This window comes from Drosophila ficusphila, unplaced genomic scaffold (genome assembly GCF_018152265.1).
Source record: "Drosophila ficusphila isolate 14025-0441.05 unplaced genomic scaffold, ASM1815226v1 contig_791, whole genome shotgun sequence".
Taxonomy (NCBI): Eukaryota; Metazoa; Arthropoda; class Insecta; order Diptera; family Drosophilidae; genus Drosophila; species Drosophila ficusphila.
In genome coordinates, this window is record NW_025064737.1 from 9,569,725 (window position 1) to 9,592,135 (window position 22,411).

Genomic DNA, 22,411 nt, shown 5'->3' on the forward strand with positions numbered 1-22,411 from the left:
CGGCTAATTACGCACAAGGAGAGTGAAACTCCATTAGATTCTTAATTATAGTTTAATTGCCAGCGGGGTGGGTAAAGGGGAAGGAGAAGGTGGAAAAGCAGCACCCAGCGAGCCGGGCAGAAATTAACTTGGACCATCTTGTCTGCAACTTTGGCGAGTGTTGTTGCATTTGGAAATCTTTCACCGGTGAGCATTTCTCATTGTTGCTGGTGGTACTGCATTATACTGCCGCTGCTGCTGCTGCTGCTGCTGCTGCTGCCTCTGGTTTATGCGCAGTGAGCGTTGCAAGCTGCCTCTGCCTTCAGCAGGCTCCATTTGCAGTTGCAGTTGCAGTTGGAGCTTGAGTATCTTTCGGTATCTTCGGGGTCTCTCTGCACTTACAGTTGTTTCTTTTGTCTTACACTCGATGCTGGGGGAAGAAAACTTTCTAATGTAGAAGATGTCTGTGTCTGTCTGTGCCTCACTCCCCCTCCCCCCTTTTTCCCCCCTTTTTCCCCTTTCTTTTGTAGTCGGATTGAATTGCCCACGGTAGGCCTACGTTATGTTTGCTCGCCGCTCGTCAGCTTTTTAGTTTTTCTTTCTTCCGAGATTTTCCCAAGCTTGATAAATTGTCGGAGAGAATTTCAATGTTGTAAGGTTGTAAAGGCCGCGTTCTATGCAAGTCACTTCACACCGTTGCCGATTGATCGATTCTTCTTTTTCCTTTTTTTTTTTTCTTAACCCACCGCTTGACTGGGTGAAAGTTGCCTGATAAAGCCAGCGACTGTTACACATACACGGAGATGTAAATCATCTCCCCATTTGCGGGCACTTCGAGTGTTCCACATGGAAAACAGAGGGATGCAGAATCCATTTTGGCCGTGCAGTGCCCCATCTTGTGTCGCAAACCAACGACTTTCGACCAACTAATAGGCCCGAATTTGTATTTACATGCTAATGAGCAACGGAATATTTTGTTTCTGCTGAAAACGAAAACGCATTTTATTGCCAAACGATGGGAGCGCTTGGTGGTCAATAGGGGAGCTAATGGGTTTAATTGGACGGCCGGTTCGTTATATAAATCTCGACCGGGCCAGAACCGTTTGCACTGCTGAAGGGGGAAAAAAAAGAAACGAGCCACGAGATGTATCGCGGCCACATGATTAATGCAGTCAAAAGCCGAGACCCCAAACAGGGCCAAAACCGTATTTTCACTTTTTAATAATTAACAAAAGAAGATGAGCAGAGGGCGAGGCAGAACCAGCGGAGATGCCGAAAACGATGCCAAACGCATTAAGCACCCAGTAAGCCAGTCAGCCAGCCAGCAAGCCAGCGAAAAGAATAAGCCACGAAAGTTGTAAAATCCGGGGAGAGGTGAGATCTCCGAATTTCATAAAGTCTCGCAAAGAACAAGAGCCAACCGCCGCATGACTAACTCTTGACAAACTCAAGCCAAAGAATCTTAAGTGAAGTGAGTTTGAAAACGTTTTTCCCGAAAGCGGCCAACGTTGCCTGACCCAATTACCCATTTAAGCCCGAAGTCCAAATTGATGCGGTAGTCGAGGGCAAGAAGAAGAAATGGCTTAAAGAACAAGAAAGGAAGAAGAAGATGGGAATGGAAATGGAAATGTGGGGAAACGGAGGCACAAGACGAGTAACAGTTATGTGACGGGCAGACAATCGAAAGTTTATGTCATGCTGCCGGCAGCAACGCAGCAGCAGCAGCAGCAGCAACATCTACAGCAGCAACATCTACAGCAGCAGCAACAGATACAACAGCAACATCAGAAGTAGCAACAGCAACATGCAGTCGAAAATCCGACAGATGGTTTATTGTACGTTCCTGTAATTATCAATCCAGCTGGATTTTCCGTTACTTCTGTAATGAGTAAGAAGTCAGAAATCTGAAAGAGCAGAGATTTTTCCCCCGCACAGCAACAGCAGTAAGCAAACGGCGAGTGAAATATAAAACAATTTTTTCGAAAGTCATGCCACGAAATAAATGGTTCTCGTATCTACACACGTATCTTTCATAGGCCTACAACACAAAATACACAAAATACAACAGCCAGCAGCATGAACAATGAGAGCAGCAAAGCCGCAAGAAAAGAAAAAGTAACTTTGCACACACACACACACACATGCACACTTTTAGCTGACCAGCAAATCGAAAAGATACACGAAAAGAGAAACAGAAAATAAAATAATAAAATCGAAACATGAAACATTCTGATTGTATGGCCACAAAAGTGGGTCAAGCAGCGCTGCCGCTGCGCAGTCGCTACCTCAGTCGACGTCGTCATCGCCAACGCGCTCGTGGCTCAGGTTTTTTGGTTTTACCTTTTCGCCTGTGGTGGTGATATTTATAGTGGTTGCTGTGGTTGTGGTTGTGCTTGTGGAGTGACTGTGACTGTGGGTCTGGGTCTCGGTCTTGGTCTCCAGTGGTGCGCTCTGCCCGTGAAACCAACACAGCCGCAAAGAACAAAAAAAAAGTAGAAATAAGCGTGGAGGAAAATAAAACAAAGTAAACGCGACTCCGCTGACGGAATACTTAAGCATCCGCGTCCACTTGCACTTTCTTTTTCGAGCTCGGCTCGGTTTTGCTTTTCTCATTCTGCTTCTACTTCTGCTTCTTCTTCTTTAGCTTTTGCTTCAGGTTCGCATTCGCGTTCGGGTCTTAAGTCTTTCGTTTTGGCCGGGGAGCATGTTTCTTTCGCTTGGCTTTCGCTTTGCGCTCTTTCACCAACTTGGTGCCAGCGGAAACGGGTTGTACGGAGCTTTGGGGGCCCGTGCAAAAATAATTTATTATATTCCTTTATCAAAAGATATTCTTAATCTGACATAGGAATTTTTTAAAAACTATAAAATATATAAAAAAAATATGTTATTAAATTGTTTGAAACTTGTTGAAAGAAATAAAAGCAATTTTCAGCAGCGCCATTGGGCAACAGTGGAAAATCGTGGTACTAACATTTGTGGCATCCGAAAAGTGTGCTTTTATTTTTCGGTTGCCACATATGGTTTATGTCTCGGCTAGACAAAAGAATTAAAACAAATGCTTTTGTTTTAATATTGCAACGCGTTGCAACGTATGAATTAATTATTATTGTTCAAATATTTGTTACAAAAAATTTCTGTTTTACAAAAATTAGGGTAAAAATAGCAAAAATGAAATGTCATACCGCATTGCACTTGAAAATAAAATTCTCAAGAGATTGGCATGTAATCCTGGCAATTTGATTTTATTGATTTTGAAACCAACAATTTCAAAAAGCAGCAATAAACATTTTTTTTTTTTGAACTAAAGAACCTATTAAAAACATGAAAAAAATATTTAAATTTCTTTTTCAACCGTGGATCTATGTTTTAGTAGAAAAATGTTAAGAATTCCTATGCAAATCCAAAATGTAAGGAAATAGAGCTGTGTTAATAAAATTATTTTTTAACTAAAATAAATGAATTAATTAAGAATACTGTTAGTTATTTGAAAAATAGAACTGATTGCCGTGCTACTTGTATTGAACTGAAAAATTAAATCATCTATGATGAGAGCCTCTTGCTCAACACTCGATGACAAGCAATGCAATTACCGAATAAAAAACGTTGGGAATGCCACTTATTCACTTCCGAACTATCAGGGATTATTTTTAGCCAGTCCACATACGATTATACATGTGGTCAACCGATAAAAATGCAAATAGAAATAGTCTAAAAAATAATCAAATCTACATAAAAGGATAAATACAAATCAATTGAGAAGCGCGAAAATAGCGAGCGCAAGTGCATTTTCCGTTGCTCTGGCTGATTTTGGTTGTTAATTGCTCTGATTGCTCTGATAAATGGTCGGCACGGTGATTTCGCAACTTCGGTGCTGCAGCGGCGCCGAGGAAAATGCCGAGGAAAATGCAGCTTCCTCGAGCACCGCGCGCGGAGATCTCGATCAACCTTGATGTTGATTTATAGGTGTCTTTCTGCCGGGCGCGTCTATTTCGGTTCGCCATGCTGCGTGCCCGTTCCGAGATGTCGAGGTGGTGAGGTGGTGTCCCGTCCTCCCAGTCCCTGTCGCGGATGCCAATTGTCTTGCGTCGGTCCTTCTAAGGTCCGTTTCTATTTTCCGAACTCTCTGCGAGGCGAGTGAGGCAGCCGAGTGAGTCGTCTGCTGGCAACAGCGGCTAATTGGTCCATCGCGAGTGCTGATTGCTCGAATTGGCCAACGCTCCGACTGTCACGCACGTTCGCTAATCACTCGTTTATATCGTTCTCTTGCCTTTCTCGGGCTTTCTCTCGGGATAAAGTCCCTTCCTTGATTGGGATGAGTCCTATGATTGATTGAAACCTGCATCCCTTTGCTTAGATAAACTTATAAGAAGAGGGATGACAGATGCATTAAATTTAGTATAATATCTTCATGGAAAATATGTTCAAGGCAGTTAAATAAACCATAAATTAATTGAGGGATAGGTAATCAAACTATTATTACCAGATTGCAAATTAAAATACGTATGATATTGTGATAAGTACATGTTTAATATAATCTTCCATTAGAATAGTGTATGTCCTCACTTTTTTGAGAGATTAGAGTTTGAGAGAAAGTATTTTCAAATCTATGGAATAACATTTTCTATTTTAGTTATTGATAAAACATTATTTTTATTACCATTTTTCTGTGGTTAAGGTAATAGAGTTGTATATGTAAATGTATACTGATTATACTAATTTTATTTACTATCATTTTACTTACATTTTGTTGGGAAGAATTGTTATAGGTGTAGCGCAGTGTTTTGTCGCCTAAGTTTTTTTAAGTAGCCAAACTTCTGTAACGCTCAGCAAGAACAAAGAAAACGGCTTATATGGATCGATTCGAGTTGATTGTTTCGCCTGCTTTCGCTCGTGCATTTCTCTGAGAAGCGATTGCCACTCAATTCAAATCGCTTTGGGCGAGAGTCCCGATATAAAGGCAGGACAGACCGCACGGCGTGCCATTTGTTGTTGAGTCTAGCCGTCAACAAGAATCGATCGTGCGACTTATTTTACCTCCTTTCGTTGACCTTATAGGTGTGTGAGTGCGACCTCAATGTCGAAGGATTAAAGGATTATCGCAGAACAAAGCCAAAAGGATTAAGGATATTAACACAGTTTCTAAATAGTTCAGTTTAAAGTTTTGTGGCCGTGGATTTTCCACTCTGCAAAGTTCAATTTCTATTTATAAAGTGCAGAGTAATCGATTCGAAAAGAAAAGAATTCCTAGTTAATTTGATCGGCTCAATTAAAGTTCTATGAACTTTCTCATTGCGATATTTTTAGAAATTTTTCTTAAATCAAGTGAATAAGCTAATAAATGCTACTACAAATCAAAATGAAACCCAAGTTTCTTTTACGACGAATCCTTAGTAACTTAATACTAAAACTATTAAATCAGTCACAACATTTAAATACAACTTTTATTTTATGGTGGTTAAATTCATTGACTTAATTTCAACATCTAGAAAAGTGAAATTAAAAATAAAACTTAAAGGATAATAACAAATTTAAAACAGATAAAAAAAAGGTCAAATTGTAGTCTATTTGTTATTTATATTAAATGAGTAGTTTAAGATACAGGTATAAAAAGAATTTTGGATACTACGTCGCTAGCATTTTAGAAACCCATCAATAACCAGGAGAACAAAATGTCCACCAGATAACAATATATATATAGTTATATGGGGCTTAAGAGTAATTCAAATCACATTTAGATGGCAAAGTCGTATTTTCGTGTAAACTTGGATTTTAGACATATTCAAATCAATTAGCAGAGAAATCTGACCAATTGCCTTCCCTCTGCCCACCAGATAATCAACTGCCAAGATGTGTGACGATGATGCGGGTGCATTAGTTATCGACAACGGATCCGGAATGTGCAAGGCCGGATTCGCCGGCGATGACGCCCCCCGCGCCGTGTTCCCCTCGATCGTGGGCCGTCCCCGTCACCAGGGCGTGATGGTGGGCATGGGTCAGAAGGACTCCTACGTGGGCGACGAGGCGCAGAGCAAGCGCGGTATCCTCACCCTGAAGTACCCCATCGAGCACGGCATCATCACGAACTGGGACGACATGGAGAAGATCTGGCATCACACCTTCTACAACGAGTTGCGCGTGGCCCCCGAGGAGCATCCAGTATTATTGACCGAGGCACCGCTGAATCCCAAGGCGAATCGCGAAAAGATGACCCAGATCATGTTCGAGACCTTCAACTCGCCGGCGATGTATGTGGCCATCCAGGCGGTGCTCTCCCTGTACGCCTCCGGTCGTACCACCGGTATCGTCTTGGACTCCGGAGATGGTGTCTCCCACACCGTGCCCATCTATGAAGGCTTCGCCCTGCCCCACGCCATCCTGCGTCTGGATCTGGCTGGCCGGGATCTGACCGACTACCTCATGAAGATCCTGACCGAGCGCGGCTACTCCTTCACCACCACCGCCGAGCGTGAGATCGTGCGCGACATCAAGGAGAAGCTCTGCTACGTGGCTCTGGACTTCGAGCAGGAGATGGCCACCGCCGCCGCCTCCACCTCGCTGGAGAAGTCCTATGAGTTGCCCGATGGCCAGGTCATCACCATTGGCAACGAGCGCTTCCGCTGCCCGGAGGCTCTCTTCCAGCCCTCGTTCCTGGGAATGGAATCCTGCGGCATCCACGAGACCGTCTACAACTCGATCATGAAGTGCGACGTGGACATCCGCAAGGATCTGTATGCCAACTCTGTGCTGTCCGGTGGTACCACCATGTATCCTGGTGAGATTAGAGTGACCTCTGTCCACTTACCCACTTACTAATACTTAATTTAAATCTTAGGTATTGCTGATCGCATGCAAAAGGAGATCACTGCCCTGGCTCCGTCCACCATCAAGATCAAGATCATTGCGCCACCTGAGAGGAAGTACTCCGTCTGGATCGGTGGCTCCATCCTGGCCTCGCTGTCCACCTTCCAGCAGATGTGGATCTCGAAGCAGGAGTACGATGAGTCCGGACCCGGCATTGTCCACCGCAAATGCTTTTAAGTCTTTCGCCCGACGCGAAAGCTCTTCGAAGGCAACCAGAAGCGGCGAGAACCAGGAGCTAACCAACAACAACAATAACTTAGGCTCCTCGCACAGTGATAGACAAAAGCAGCGAACCCATCGCACGATAATCATCCAACTCAGATTCACTAAAGCAAACCCATCCTTCATGGTCAATCGGCATCAGCACAGGGGATTTTTACTATAACAAGAACAATGTCCAAACCCAAAAACCCCACACAGTGAATTGAAGGCCAAATATATCTTCCATTAAAACTATTAAATACTTTAAATAAATACACTTTTCTATTAGAACCGTGTATTAAAATAGTTGAAAGCACCACGGAGATGAACAAACGAAGATCGGTTGGTAACAGCTTTAAATTCCTTTAATCGACATTAAATTAAGTGTTAACATTGGTTTTTTGCATTAGCCTAACTAGTTAAATGAAAATACAGCGAGGATACTTGGTACCGGGACTTAGGCGATTAGGGATATGATGGATTGAACATTGAAAGTCTGGCAGTGACTGTTTTTAATTCGAAATGTTCCTTCAGCGGGGCAATTGTATGGTATGATTATGGTTTGGTTTTGGCTTGTGCGGTCGGGGGTCTCCTAAATAATATGAGTATTCGTTTTAGTTACACATACAATATTTCCGAATTATCCTCTTAACTAATTAACCGTGAAGCTTAGCTAAGACAATTATTGTACAGACCGGCATTGCACTAGTTTTAGTCGAGAGCACTTGATTTTCGGAAATCGTCAGTGATGGAAAGGTTATTCGTATGGATAATCATTAGAAATGCATTCCTTCTTAACATTGATAGTACCTATTTAAGCTTCCCATCATGATAGTTGGCATGAATACGGGTTCAACTGAGCTGCCCTAATTAATTAATAATCATTACGGCTACCGTCCGACTTATGGATTGTTTTTTGGTCAATCATTCTTATTCGCTATATTAATGGCTCGAGTCCTCTGGTATTTACAATACTTAATACATTACATGGCAATAATATCTAGTTACTAATTTCGGGTTGAAATAAACTTCTATGTACATTTATTTCGCATTTGTTCGGGCTTCTTCGACGCGACTCCTAAGTTACATAACATCTATGTATGATACGTACGTATATCCTAGCTAATATTCGAGAATACTTTTGACCATCGTTAAATGTTCTGAGCCCGCGCTCAGCAGTGGTAATTCTGGTAATTCTTGGCTGGGGCAACCCTCGAACATGACGATGCTGGGGTTAACTTAACCCGTGGTCCTCCCCGGCGCGTAGAGCCGATTACCATGGGGGGGTCAAACTATCTGTTCGTCATAAGACGTCCAAGTACAGACCAGAATTAGGCGCTATGTAGCAACCGCCGCAGTATCCGCCGCAGAAGCCTCTCCGCATCACCGAGGTGGTATCAAACTGGAAGCAAAAGACAACAAGTTATTATAAATTCAATTGGAATAAATGATTATAAAGCCACTTAATATATAGATCGGGAGGTTAGGGCATTAAATATATATATAAAATAAATATAAACTAAATATTTGCATTAAGGACATGATTATTTTAAACTGCTCTTAATAAACTAAACCCTCAATTAATCATTGATTTCTCTAAAAATAATTGTATAAGACATGATCCTAATATTATTTTAAACTAAATGCAAATTTACAAATATTTTTTTTCCTTCAGAAAACGTTTGAATGTACTTAACTCCGTAGAACATAAATCTGTTTAATGCTTTAACTTTGTTAACTTTGTCAGCGTTTCATACAATCAATTTTGTTTATTGATTGCTTAGCTTTAAAAATATTTCAGAATACTTGAGCAAAACGCTTAGTAAGGGGAATAGGTACGCGGACTTAAAAAAATGTTCAAACATGTTTCACTTAGCGACCAAATTGAACTTATATAATCTAAGTGAACCTACCTCACTGATGCGCTTCATGACCGAGTACTGGCCATGCATGTTCCACACGGTGCCCGGCCGAATGGTGAAGTCGGTGTTCTTCAGGTTGACGGAGAAGTCGCCCTGCGGACACTGGCCATTGCGGTTGTAGCAGTCGCCGGCGGAGGCCAGCTTTTGGGGCTGGCCGTGCGACTCGGCGAACTGGAAGTCGTTGTCGAGGATCCGCAGATCCGTGATGTTCAGCCGCAGCTTGCTGAAGTGCGTCCGCCCGGAGTTCTGGTCGTTGTAGTACTCGTGGCGTCGCGACTCCGGCGGACAGCTGTTCGTCTGCTTCGTCCGATACTCGTAGTAGATGGAGTAGTTGTCCTGCGGATCCACATTCACGTACTCGCGCGGCGTCCCTCTGTCCATCTGGTGGCAGTAGATGCGCACGATCCGGGATCGCACCTCCAACTGGTACTCACCATCCTTGTTGTAGCCGTGCATCTGCCTCAGCTCCTCGCAGCTGCTCGGTCTCCCCTGGTTCCTCGGATGGCGGATGGTCTCCATGCTCCTGCCGCTGTTTATAATGTTGCTGTTGATGTTGCTGTTGGTGTTTGTGTTGCCATTTCTCGGTCTGCTGCTAATGTTGCTACCGATGGCACTCCTCCTGCGGCAATGAGGCGGTGGCGTACAGCTGTGCCGCTCCACCTTCGAGCGGGTGGGACAGGCTATGCGGCCCTTGTGCCAGTTGAAACAGATGTCCCGCCGCTTCTCTACTCCATCGCAGTTGCACTAAAAAATTAAAGTAATATAAGTCTCTTTATAACATATACCAATTATTATCTTGAAGGTGTTAAAGATGGAGATAATGGAATAAAATTACAATAAATGAAAATAGGGCTTTTAATTACCAACAAATAATTTTAAAATATACTTGTTTCTAGTTCTGTTTTTTTAGTGATTGCATGATACCCAAAGTAACTAAACTCACCTGTGCAATAACCTTTGACTGACGGCGCACGCAATTGCTGCAGATCCTTCGCTTGGAAGGACGCTTCTTGGGATCGCAGTGGGCCTCCTCCACGTTGTCGCCCTGCCAGGATTCGCAGCGCACGTAACGCGTTTGGTAGTCCTCCGAGCAGTCGGCAGGACAGCGAGTCCAGTCGGAGGCGTTCCATTTACAGTTGATCCTGCAGGACTTGGTGGTGGTGCGCAGCTTGGGCCTTCGCACATTGCGGCTCACGCAGTAGGACTCGTTGATGTACTCCCTTCGCTTCGGGGTGCCCGGAACCTCTGGCTTGTAGACCCTCGTGCAGCGCTGTTTCTTCCACTTCTGTCCCTCGCCACATTGCACCGAACACTGAGAAATAAAATTCAAAATTATAGATACCTGACTTTATAGGTTTTAAGTTAAGTTAGCTCACCTGTGTCCATTCGCTAGTGTACTTGATGTGGCAGCACTTTCGCACGTCCTTGGGCTTCCTGTCGCAACCGATTCCATAGGGATGTGAACAGCTTACGGATCGACTCTTCTCACACCACTCGTTGCACTCGCCCCACTCTCCAATCACCCAGTTACTAACCGCCAGGGCGTTCTGAGGGTTGAGGTTACAAGTTAATGATGTAAATATAAATAAACACATTTAAGAAGACTCACTGGTGATTCTGTATAAGTGGGACAGGGCTCAGGATTGCAGAAGTTGATCAGGTTTGTCAAATGGGGTTTGGTCCTGGCATTACAAAGATCATCGCTGACACGGGAATTGTGTAGATAGCAGTGAGCCTCGCGTTGCTGGGAACCAGTGCCACAGGACTTTGAGCACTGCAAATGAATAATATATTTAATATTATTCTGGAAGGGTATTCTTTTCAACTTACAGCTGACCACTCCGATAAAATCCAGCAGCCCTCGCGACACTCCTCGTGGTAGGCAACATCGAACTTCAGTTTGCAATAGGACATATCCACAATATTGGAACCCGGCATATTTGGGAATGTCTGGATGCAATTGAAGGTCTTCTCGCGGGTACCCAACTCTCCACAGGCGGCCGAGCACTCTGATATGCTCTTCACAGTGAGACTGATAAGGGGTTTAAAATAATTAATTATCTCGAAAAGAACTCCTCTTAACTATAAGTTTCTAATAGTGCTATTATAATTGTTTGAAAATTCGCACTTCGGTTTCTTGTTCATAAAGTCAGATTTAAAATGGCATGTCTCTTTTCAACTTTTTAAACTTTTCACAAAAGTAAACGATCTAACGGCACTTTCTACTCAGCTGATTTAAACAACTGTTAGCTTAACAGCGATGATTAATGTTAAATTGTTCTGTTCTAAACAGTTAGTATTTATGTTATCCTTGTATGTTACGATCAACGAAACAAACTTTTAACGATTTTTCGAAATGGGTTATCGGTTTGAAACAAAAGTTAAAAAACTACTTTCAAAAAACTCACTTGAGGCGGCAGTCCGTGTTGCAGGGTCTCTCCTCGACCTTGGGCATGGCGGACTTATCGCAGAACTGGGGAGCGACCTTGAGGCCCTGGGTGGTGCTGATGCAGGCCGGCTGGCGAACGCTCCTGCCCTCACAGAGGGAATCGCAGTTGCTGGGTGCTTGCATCTCCCACCGGTAGATCTCCACCTCCGTTTCGAGACTCTGCGGCTTGTCAATGGTGTAGGAGTAGGACATCAGCACGGTGTCCTGCTGCTTGGCAGCACTCACGTCTAAGGAAATGATCTGCCAAAGAACATACATTTACTTTCTACCTTTCCCAAGCTAACATTAAGAAAATAGTACCTGAACTATAAGATCACGCGACAGTTTCCATGAGTAGGTCGTGTTCACTTGCTCCACCGGACTGCTGGAACCGCTGTACTGCATCGTTACCGCGGCATAGACAAATTTGAACGGATACGTCTTCACCATTTCTCCATTCAAAAGCTTGTTCTGCTTGTCGTCGCTCAGGACTATGAAGTTCTGCTCTGGATAGCCGGGCTGGGTGATCATGATGTTGGAGGCACCTGTCAATAAAACAATAATTTTGTTTTAAAACTAAAATGGTTATGGATATTACATTTATATAAAAACACAAATACCTTATTACCAAAAATACCAACAGCTGGTTATGGATTTTACATTTATATACCTACTGTTTTCTACCTCAATAAATGCAACAAATACTTGAATTTTAAATGGCGCGCCACTTTGCACTCAATGAACGTGTCGTAAATCGAATCTTAATGGATGCCCAAAATATCGAACTGCATTTATCGGATTAGCACCCACACAGTTGCGTTCTATTCTTTTCAATTTCATCAGAACTAGCATGACTGCTCAGAAAAAAATGTGCGTGAAAAAGGTTTTAATTGAAAAGCCGGCCAACTACTCCAAGTGCATTTAAAATGCATTAAATTTGCAATAAGCTAGCAGAGCAGATAAGAAATGGCAATGACGAGTGATTAAAATGTAAATAGTGCTAATTTAAAACCGGTGATGATGCAGTTGATCGCGAATTGCTTAGCACAGGGCCCGGAATTTACAAGATTAACGGGTGGCGCCAGAAGGCCGATTAGGCGCATTGATTCTGAATAGTGTAATATATTTAATGGCCAATTTCGATCCGGAGTGACCCGCGTAAGACGACTGATAGGCCCGGAATCGGAATCGGAGAATCGGAATCGCGGCGTACGTGATTCAGTGGGGTGCATTCATTCACCTGGCGCCCAGCACCTGATGATCCGGCGACAACCCCATCACTATCTACCCCATTCGCCCTGTTCCCAAGTCACGAGCACAAACCACAATCCACACGTAGGTAAGCAATTAGCCATTAAGACGAAAAGGCACAAACAGACACCATTAGCATTCATTGAGGAAATTATTAGCCAAAAATTAATTAACGAAATGTACGAATGTACTAAGTATGGGAATACACACACCTTTTGGTATTGTCGTCACATAGTAGAGTGTCTTGTTGGGGTCATTCCCGTCATTCAGACCCAGGAGATGGGAGACGAGCAGGTTTCCGGTGACTTCGTGGCATGTGTCATTCCGACCCTCGCACACGCCGCACTTGTCTGCAGAAAAAAACGAAAGAAAGAAAGAAAAAGAACAACCGGAAATCGATTAATTATTATTAATGATGATTTATAGTACATTGAAAGCTTTAAGTTATAGAGGCGTTTTCGGGTTAGGCAATAGCTTGTTGTAGGCATGCGAGAGATCTGTGTGTCTTTACCCAGCTTGGCAATCGAGTTGAGCTCGTTGTCGCATCCCGCCGGCCGGCAGATTCCATTGACGCACTTGTCGAAGCTGTCCACCGCGCAGGAGGTGCCATCGGTGACCTTGCTCTTCAGCATGAAGTAGGTGACCTGCATGTCCATGCGGCAGAAGAGCTTGCACGCCTCCTCTGCGGGTCGATATGAAATTGGTGGGGATATATTTAGCCCTGCTGGACATTAGACGGTGTTCTGCAAAAGCCACTCACTTTGGTACTTGGGCACCCACTTGGTGGCTGGGTTCACGCCCGGAATGTTCAGCTTGCGGCCGTTCATGTCGTAGCACTGCTGCTCCCGCGGATCCATGCTGCCAATGGGGCACGCATGCGTGTTGCACGATCGGTACTTCTTTCTACTTCCGGAGCAGTACTTTCCTCCATGTTCGGGCACTGGGAGATTGCACTCCCGCCGGGATTCCTGCACTCCTCCGCCGCAGGTCAAGCTGCAGGGGGTGAAGGGCGTCCAGGGACCCCATCCTCCATTGACTTTTCTTCCGTAGCCGTGTTTGTTGGACACACATTTGCCTTTTTGGCACCAATGACCACTGCCAATTCCCTCGCCACAGGGCGTGCCATCCGCCCAAGGGAGATTGCTGGAGCGGCACTGGTCATTCGAGCTTCCTGTGGTCCGGTTGCACCACAACCTGCGGCACTCCTCGTCCGTGGGACAGTAACCAAAGTCGTTGCCGAAACTCAGCTGGCACTGGTTGTCCAGGGAGTAGATTTCCCCGGGCAGCCGCTTCGTTCCATAAGGAATGTGTTCGCCTACGGAGGTTTCCAGGCAGGACTTTTCGGTTTTCCTAGAGGGGGAATCTCTAGTTACTCTGATAAAAAGGGTTTTTCCTTAGAACTTACTCTAAAAACTCGGATACGAAGTGGCGGGAGCACTTCGACCAGGACCACGGGTGCATGTGGATGCCCATCACGCTGGACATGATGTGCAGCAGCTTGTTGTTGTTGTGCCGCGTCACGTAGGGCAAACACTTGTCGTCGTCGTCGTGGTTCATATTTAAGCTGAAATAAGCGAAATCGGAAAATAATTAATTAGTTTGATAAGCCATTCAGTATTTAGTACCTTCGCAACTTAATACAAATTCTATTTCAGAGCTAAAATGTATTTCTATATAAAGTAATTAAAAATTTGATTACAAATAATCTGTGTGTCTAGACCTAATTTTTTTCTATTTTTAAAAGATTCAAAAATACATAAAATATATTATGCATACAAAATAACAGAATTCTCATTTTACCTATATCAATCTATCTATAATAAGCTTTAACAATTTTACTGCAATGAATGAAAGCAAAACTGATTACATTTTAAGAAGATTAGGATCCGAAAAAATATATTTAATGAGTCTATTTACTTTTGTAGGCTTTTTAAATGCATAAAAAATACATTTACCAAAGGTAGTGGGATACAAAGTTGTAACTTACATGTGTCCCAGTTCGTGGGCCATTGTGAAGGCGGTGGGCAGTCCGGTGTCCTGGACAATGGAACAGGATCTGGGATTGCAGACGGTGCCCAACTCGGCCAGGCCAAGCATGTGGCAGATTTTGCCCGGAACGCTACCGCAGATGGGTTCACTAGTCATAAAAATATAAACTCAATTAGATTAGGAATTCCCAAAAGATAAACTCTTTGAACTCACCGCGTGATCAGCATGGCGGTGTCCCTTTGATATCCATACTGATTGATGTAGGTGCAGAATCGCTTCAGCATTTCGTTGCTCGAGTTGTGGTGATCGTTGGTCTTGGGCAGCACGATCAGCTTGACCAGCGAGATGCGGATGGAGTTACCAATGCTGGCATCCCCAAAAATACTCGAAACGATTGATAAAAGGATGAGGATGTAGGGCTTTAAATCTGCCCCGTGGAATTTAACCATGCTGGAGTCAACGGCAATGAGAACTTCTAGAGTGTAGAGCTGATTGTCCACATCCGCGTAGTGGCGTTTCCTCCTTTTGAGTTTGCGGGATTCGGCGGGGAGCTTTTGGTGCTCCTGCTCCAACTGGCTCATCAGGGCGTCCAGGCCCAGTTCGAAGTCGGAGACAGCCTGTCTGGCGTTTCGCTGGGACTTCCGCCAGACGCGGTGCAAAACCTCATCGCTGCTTGTGCGGTTAACCGGCTCGATGAGCAGAGCACCGAAACTCGTTTTGATATAACCAGTCTGGAGGCGAGAAGAACGCACGGCAGGGAGCGCTTATTAGTAGTCATATTAAATATATTTAATATTGATAAGCATAATTTGCAAAGTGTGAATTTGCGATGCAAATGGCGAGTGGCCAAGGTCACTTGGCCATGCTTACCATTCCGCTGCAAAGTGAGACGGCCACCATGGAGTTGGGATCACCCTCGACGTATCCGGTGTAGTGGCAGCCCAGGTGGTGCTGCTCCGGCTCCTGCTCCGCCTCCATGTCGGGGTCGTACTCCTCGTTCTTCAGGATTCGGATGTGCGGCATCGTGTGGTTGTGGATGAAGGAGGCATCCTGCCGCAGCACCAAATGCAACTGGCGACCGAACACGTTGAGGTTGTACTCCGGATGGGGGTCCCAGATCTCGTTGCTCCTGTTGCGATACGTGCCCGTCATGGTGAAGGCTGATGAGGTGTCTTCAGTGGGATGTGGATTAAATCAAATGTTAATTTGCGTTAAAATACAAAATGATGCACCAAGAGATTATATTGATTTAAAAATAAATATTCCTATTTCCAAGGGATATTGATATCAAAATTCTTTTCCAATAGTTGTTAATATAAAACATAAATTCTTTTACCTTTTTTCGGAATGGAAAACATTTATTTATAAAACAAATTGTGTAAATATTTTTAGGTGCGGAAAAAAAAACACTTAAATTTGCAACTATTTAGACACCAATTTAACTCTATGAGTGACAAAACACCTGTAATAAGTTGGTTATCAACTCGGTGTCAATTGGCATTTACTTAACATATATATGTTCTCATTCTCATTTAGAAGTATAAGATTGGTTCTTCCATGAAATTGAATTTCATTCTTAAATCTTTTTCTTACACGTTTGGCACGAAACCAGCTTGTACCTCAATCTTACTTGTTTTGCATTTTCTTTTTAATCTCTAATTGGTTGCATGATTTTATTTTATAGCTTAACTGCATAAAATAAAGATTTACAGCTTACTTTATTATTTATTTTATATCAAAATAATAAAAATGATACTTTCTTAAGGGCCTACCCGATAGATTTTTGAATAGTTTTACCTTTAAAGGTCTTCGTTTAGAGCTCACCTTTGAGAATGTTGAGGTCGCTGTTTCGCTTCGACTCGTAGAGCAGGTCACCTTCGCTCAGACTGTAGGTGTAGACCTTGGTGGGTGTGACGAAGGTGCTGTGGTCCTCGTCGCCCAGATCCTCGAAGCCGTCGGGATCGCCAGGATCCACGAGGGAGTCGTTGTCGAATCTTCTCGGCTGAAACGTGACTGGCGGTGCTGGTGGTGGTGGCGGTGGTTGTGTTGCAGAAGTTGCAGGGGTTGCGGGTATACTAATAACATTCGTTTGGGGCGACGAGCGATTGCTGTGGGGCAGCTCCACTCCCGTCTTGTGACCCGTCTGGACTCCGTGGAGGAAGATGAAGACCATGGCCAGCAGGAAGAGGATGCCGCAGGCATAAACAACGGCGTGCTGCCGCCAGTGGGTGGACATCTTTTGGCTGAACTTGCACCTGTAGAACCACCATTCAAACCTCTTCTTCAGCACGAGCTGCAATGGAGAAAGGAAACCGATCGTTTAGTTTGTATACATAGGTATTCTGGGTAGATATTGTGTTAACTAGTACAGATAGGCCAAACTCTCCGACATTCTCTCACACCTTTTTATATGAATTTCGATTAGTGGGGCGGCTGGAAAGCTGGCCAGATAAGCACTTTGGCACGTTCCACACTCACCAAACTCACCGACTGACCGACCAACTGGCCATCGAGGCGGGGGATATTGTGAGTGATTGACTTTCGAAAGAATTATTGATGAACTGCCGCCGGCGGCCAGATACCTTGACCACCTGTGAGATGCCTCGGATCGCTCGAACTGTTTGGCCTTTGGCTGCAGCCGAACCATCGGAGAAGCCGTTGAAAACACTTCCTCGCACCGACAAATTTTGCACATTTTGTTTAAAATAAATGCTTAAGCGCCGAGGTGTAAAGTGTGCCAACGGCAATTTGTGCTCGAGAGATAAAACAAAAGCGATACGAAGAAAAATGCGAATAAAAAGATTCAGTACCCCCGCCAGCCAAAAAGAAAAAAATCGAAAAGAAAAAAAACTAAATACCTCTAATTTATAAATTTATGTGAGAGCTCTTTGTTTGCACCTCCGCCGAAATTGTTTTTAGCCAATTCATACATCAGCGCATATAAATTAAAATTCCCCCGCGAAATTAGCGAATTAATGCCGCTAAATGATGGGCTGTTTTACATAATTTTATGGCAGCTATGTGAACTCTGCAACCACCGACACATTCGTTATGCTCATTGGCCATATTGTCGCCTTAGCAGACTCTTATATTATATATTCCGCTATGAAATCTTCGGATCATATACCTATAGCGACTGGCGGGCCGTGTGATTCCGGTGGCGAAGTGAGTGCTGATCACATTTCCGGCGTATAATGAAGCAATTTTGCGGTTCTCGCTCTGATGGAATTGGAAACCGCAAATAGGGAAACTATTTCGAAACTTAAATAGAATATAACTGAGCACATTCCGAAACACAAAAAGCAGTAAAACTTGTCCTTGAAATCGTTTATTGCTATTGACCTTTCACAGCGCCACCGAAAGTTAAGAATTAATTGTTTTTTCGCAAATTGCTTAGAATATTGGGCCATAAAATTCTCATTAGGTTTACTGGCGGCGCCCTTTGCTCTTTAAAAAGCCTTTTAGCGATCCGAAAATGATTAGCCCAAATAGCAACCGAATTAGTTTAAGCTCTACAAAAATAAAATGCTATAGTAAATCTAGTTAGTTGTTGCCTACTTTTGAGATCAATTATTCAATTAATAGATACCCAGAAAGCAAATTTTTTCTGTTTGCAAATTGTGTTTATTCATTTGTAGATCAACTCAAGTTCATTAAACCTCGCATTTAAGTGATTATTACCGAATCATTCGCGTAATCAACGAAATGATTAATGGTCCAGGTTATCGTTGGATAACCCCGGTTACTCTGAATCGATTTTATCGGTCAAGATGTTCTGGGGAAAGATCGATGGCTTCGTGTGGCGAATCCAACGACTAGAATCTGGATCTGGATCTGTTGGTGTGAGGCTTATCATAAATTTTACCCAATACTTAAATGCCTGTGCACAATTTGCAATGCAAATCGCGCATGCCGAGATGCTCCAAAAGATACCCCCGTCCACAATCCACAACAATCCACCGACTCTCCAGTCTTTATGCACTTAATTAAAGCGCCATTCCGTCGATCTGGGCTTATCTGTAGATGGTTAGTTATGCATGCGTTGGGCAGAACAGCTTATTAACTTGTTTCGGGCTGCCTTATAAATATGCAAATGCACGCCGTGCCTTCTGCTGCTTTTATCAACTGACTAAGTAGCCTGCCGTTCTTTATTTTAGGGCTGGCATTGTCTGCTCTTTTCTGGGCATTCTGGTATTTCTTGGATCGTTCATTTCGGCGCGGCTTTATTTATTATTACGCTCTGACTAATTGACCAATTCGATGGATCGGCCGAGCATCTTGGCCCGAAACCTGTTTACAGCCGACCGAGAATGGAAACAAACAAGCGATTTGTGTGTCAGTCGAGTCGAGTCGAGTCGGTTCGATTGCTTTATATTGCCGAGTGCCATAATTTATGCCACTGGCCATTGGGCCACACAGACCACAGACACACAGTCTGCAAAGAGTGTTGCCTCGTCGCAGACTGCTGTCCCCGTGAAGGCCGCAGCTCCGGACCCTCGTGTAAATCACCTTGGATGGAGATGGAAGGTGTTGGCTGTTGGCCGACAAATGCGTGGCTCGTCTCGCCAGACAACGCGGCGTATACTTAATTACACAGCTATCGATGTTGCTCGGTGCCCGAGTTCGTTGCCAGCCAGCAATTGTTTGCTGTTAATTTGTATTTAATGACTTAATTGCAGTGCTGGCCAAGCGAACTGGCGCCCTGTGCCGCTTTTGGCCAACGCGTCGTATGCGCGATTTAATTGGTAGTTGCGCATGCGCAGCGTAGACCGCAAATGGCAACGAAAAATTAGCCACAACTGCAAATTATCACATTTTCAGCCGCATATTTGGCATAAATCACAGGTTATAAAAGCTTCGCAGCATCCGTCGATCGATTTTCATTTCAATTTCGCTCTGCTCTCACAATTTCGTAATTATATTCATTCCATTTTGATCTTAAATGCAATTCGCAACATGCATTGTGGTATTCTAACTATGTATTACCGAAACTTTTCCACTTTGTAGAATTTGGGGCGCGTGTGTTTACAGTGCCTGCTGGCGAATGATAAATAAACTTGTATACTTTATGGGCGTGCGCCTTTTTTTTTTTGGCCGTTATGCATGCGCGATGCGTGACTGCCACAAACAAAATCGAAAACACTTTAGTATGAATAGGTAATTGCTGGAAGCACAGGGTATTCTCCAAGTTAAAGGAGTAAACACAAAACTGAAGTCCAACTAACATGAAATGGGGTATGAATAACCACCAAAATATTCCCCTAAATATTCCCGTACAAAATTAAATTGATATTGGCAGCTAAACAATTGCAAATATTCCGAGAAAGAAATGCAGCCAAGCAATTATTTGAAAACACAGGAATTACGTTGAATTAGTTTGGTCAGGACCGGCGAAAGTATTTGTAAATATTTGCCAATGTGCAGAGCTGAACATTTTTCGTGGAAATGTTTTTCCCCCATATTCCTTTCGTGAATTGACAAGGGGAAGCACGATGCCGCGTGGCCCTTGAAATTCGCAAAACAGCAAATGGCAAAACATAACAAAAACAAAAACAAAAACAATAAGAAAAACAAAAAGCCATGGTAAACAGCCGGCGAAAAACAGGGCCATAAAAACTCATCTTCTGTGTGTTTCCCAGGAAAATCGCTCTGAGTCCACCGTTTTTAATGGTAAACTCTGGTCATCCGGTGATTCCCACACGCGCCAAGTTAATTCCGTCTATGACAGCACAGACGATTCTTAATAGTTCATGGAAAATGCATCGTATAATGTATATAGCTATATATCTATCTAAATTAAAATCAGCATTTGGTTGAAGTGCATTTACAACTTCGAAATTCACAATTGAAAGCCATCATCGCGAATTCGATCAATTAACCTTGGCCGAAACGAAAATGTGCAAAAATTTAATTGAAAATGGGCTACAAAATGCATTAGACAGAATCGACAAGTCGACCGGCTTTCGATATGGCTTTCGATTTGGCTTTGGAATTGGAATTGGAATTGGCTTCCATTTGGCCTGACGAGCAGCCGTCTGGCTTTTGGCTTTTGGTCGCCTGACTGGCTGGCTGGACAACGCCCGATTTCGCCATGTGTTGGCCGTCTCAAGAGCATCCAGATCTATGAAACTGGAGGGCAGGGCAGCAGACTGTTTGTTTATTGCCACCGGCCTCCCATTTTTTACTTTTTTTTTGCCATTTTTTTTATCCGAGGAGCACATGGCGTTTGGCAAAGATGCCCGGCCCCCGCCGGCCAAGTTAATTGCCACGAGTCTAACCTTGAAATCGAAAGATATATGCAAACACCCAACCATTTCGATCGTTTCAAAACTATAAAATATTCAACTTTGTTTAGCTTGCGTTCCATAAAATTCGCGCAAAAAAATCAGGTGAAAAAAAGTCGGCCAAGCGACCTCCCACCGACCCTAAAACGATCGAAAAGATTAGTTTAAATAATCGCACTCATATATATGCACAAATATATATGTTGTGCAACTTCGACTTATGTTTATTTGGGATCGTGGGATTATACTATAGATGACTCAAGCGGTGCAAACTGCACTCGTCTCGAAAGCGTCGTAGAGATTTTTACTGGCCATTAAAGTTGTAACCTGGCCATTGCATTGGGGTTTTGTCATTCGATTAAAGCCCGTTTTGTTTGTTTACTCGGGTTTAATTTAATACACGGTTTAATGGGTTTGCTTTTGATTTATTTGGCACACTTTTGCGAGTGGCGTGCGATATAAAAGCGTAGACAAGCCAATATTTCTCTGGGGGCGCACACTGCGTATGAGCAATGTGCAATGTGCAAACATTAAGCAATTTGTTATGCATCGCAGCACAGGGCCGTAATTAGTTGACAAATTAAGGAATTTTTTTGAAATGTTTGCCGTAAATTAAGCAACTTCTGTATTCCGAAACCCGTTTTGCCAATTTCCTGACTTAAGCCTTGATAAAGCGCATTCGAGGTGCCACTCAGCCTTATGCGTTCCAAAAACACATTCTCGCACACCCGACTTTTGTTTGTTGTATCTGCGGTGTGTTGCCCACGCGGCCGGCAAAACATATAAATTACAAATATTTATTTGCCCGCCGTCGACTCTTACAAAGTGTGTGCGTGTTTATTTGGACAGCTCGAGATGAGATCCCGCGGCGAGGAGTGGGAAACAGGCTCTGCACCTGGCACACCTTCCGAAATCCCAAAATCTGAGAACCGAAAACCGAAATTCGAGCCTCGATCGCGAGACAATTAAAAAGCCGGTCCGTTTTCGGTGGGGCAGCCGCATTTACTCGTTTGAAATCGAAATTCGAGGTTATAATTTTGTTTTAAAAGCGCCCCTAAATTAGCCGAATTTACTCGACTGCCAGCCACTTCAAAGGCGGGCGGCTCTCGGCTCTTCTGCGAAAACCGGTGGGTGGTGGGCGGTGGGTGGTGTTGGGTAGAGAACAGATGGCCCATTCGAGCCAACAAGGTGTGGATTGGAACACGCCTAAATGGCCTGGCAACCCAACCGGTGGAATTCAGTTGGATCGCAGGGCAGCGGAAAACCAAGCATTTATGCTTTGTTTATTTCTTTTATGTGGTTCTCTCAGGTTGCAAATTAAAAGGCTCTATTGGGCTAAATAATCGCCGTGCTGAGTCTAAACAAATGCGATTGTGGCATCAGGTATGCTCGAACTAAAATTCCTTCTCCACACGCGTTAACGATCTCAACTGAAACTGAAAGGGGAACAAAACCTCAAGTCCTTGTCTTTGTCATCAGTGAGGTTCAATGACACT

At 43.7% G+C, this 22,411-nt stretch overlaps 3 protein-coding genes across 5 annotated transcripts in view; 2 read left to right on the forward strand and 1 right to left on the reverse strand.

Moving 5' to 3' along the window:
* The first annotated feature begins 4,908 nt into the window (after positions 1-4,908).
* On the forward strand, positions 4,909-7,329 carry LOC108096392 (actin, indirect flight muscle). The gene is made up of 3 exons (XM_017197963.2): positions 4,909-5,034; positions 5,811-6,751; positions 6,812-7,329. The coding sequence occupies exons 2-3, from the start codon at positions 5,827-5,829 to the stop codon at positions 7,015-7,017; spliced, it is 1,131 nt and encodes a 376-aa protein (XP_017053452.1). The 5' UTR covers positions 4,909-5,034; positions 5,811-5,826; the 3' UTR covers positions 7,018-7,329.
* Positions 7,330-7,388: 59 nt separating this feature from the next.
* Positions 7,389-22,411, reverse strand: part of LOC108096377 (A disintegrin and metalloproteinase with thrombospondin motifs 9) — a 37,308-nt gene continuing 22,285 nt past the window's right edge. For all 3 annotated transcript variants that reach the window (XM_017197933.2, XM_017197942.2, XM_017197952.2), the window contains exons 2-17: positions 16,456-16,924; positions 15,502-15,803; positions 14,845-15,362; positions 14,630-14,779; positions 14,048-14,206; positions 13,403-13,992; positions 13,154-13,324; positions 12,855-12,992; positions 11,713-11,936; positions 11,372-11,652; positions 10,794-10,995; positions 10,573-10,737; positions 10,340-10,510; positions 9,907-10,275; positions 8,955-9,707; positions 7,389-8,443 (exon numbers count right to left, since the gene is read on the reverse strand). In XM_017197933.2, coding sequence (XP_017053422.1) covers positions 8,345-8,443; positions 8,955-9,707; positions 9,907-10,275; positions 10,340-10,510; positions 10,573-10,737; positions 10,794-10,995; positions 11,372-11,652; positions 11,713-11,936; positions 12,855-12,992; positions 13,154-13,324; positions 13,403-13,992; positions 14,048-14,206; positions 14,630-14,779; positions 14,845-15,362; positions 15,502-15,803; positions 16,456-16,924 — 4,761 coding nt within the window. In that variant the 3' untranslated portion in view covers positions 7,389-8,344. The remainder of the gene's footprint in view (positions 8,444-8,954; positions 9,708-9,906; positions 10,276-10,339; positions 10,511-10,572; positions 10,738-10,793; positions 10,996-11,371; positions 11,653-11,712; positions 11,937-12,854; positions 12,993-13,153; positions 13,325-13,402; positions 13,993-14,047; positions 14,207-14,629; positions 14,780-14,844; positions 15,363-15,501; positions 15,804-16,455; positions 16,925-22,411) is intronic.
* LOC108096411 (B9 domain-containing protein 1) overlaps positions 12,419-22,411 on the forward strand; it is a 39,957-nt gene continuing 29,964 nt past the window's right edge. Inside the window, exon 1 of the mRNA XM_017197997.1 lies at positions 12,419-12,730. The gene's annotated coding sequence lies outside the window, so the exon portion shown is untranslated. The remainder of the gene's footprint in view (positions 12,731-22,411) is intronic.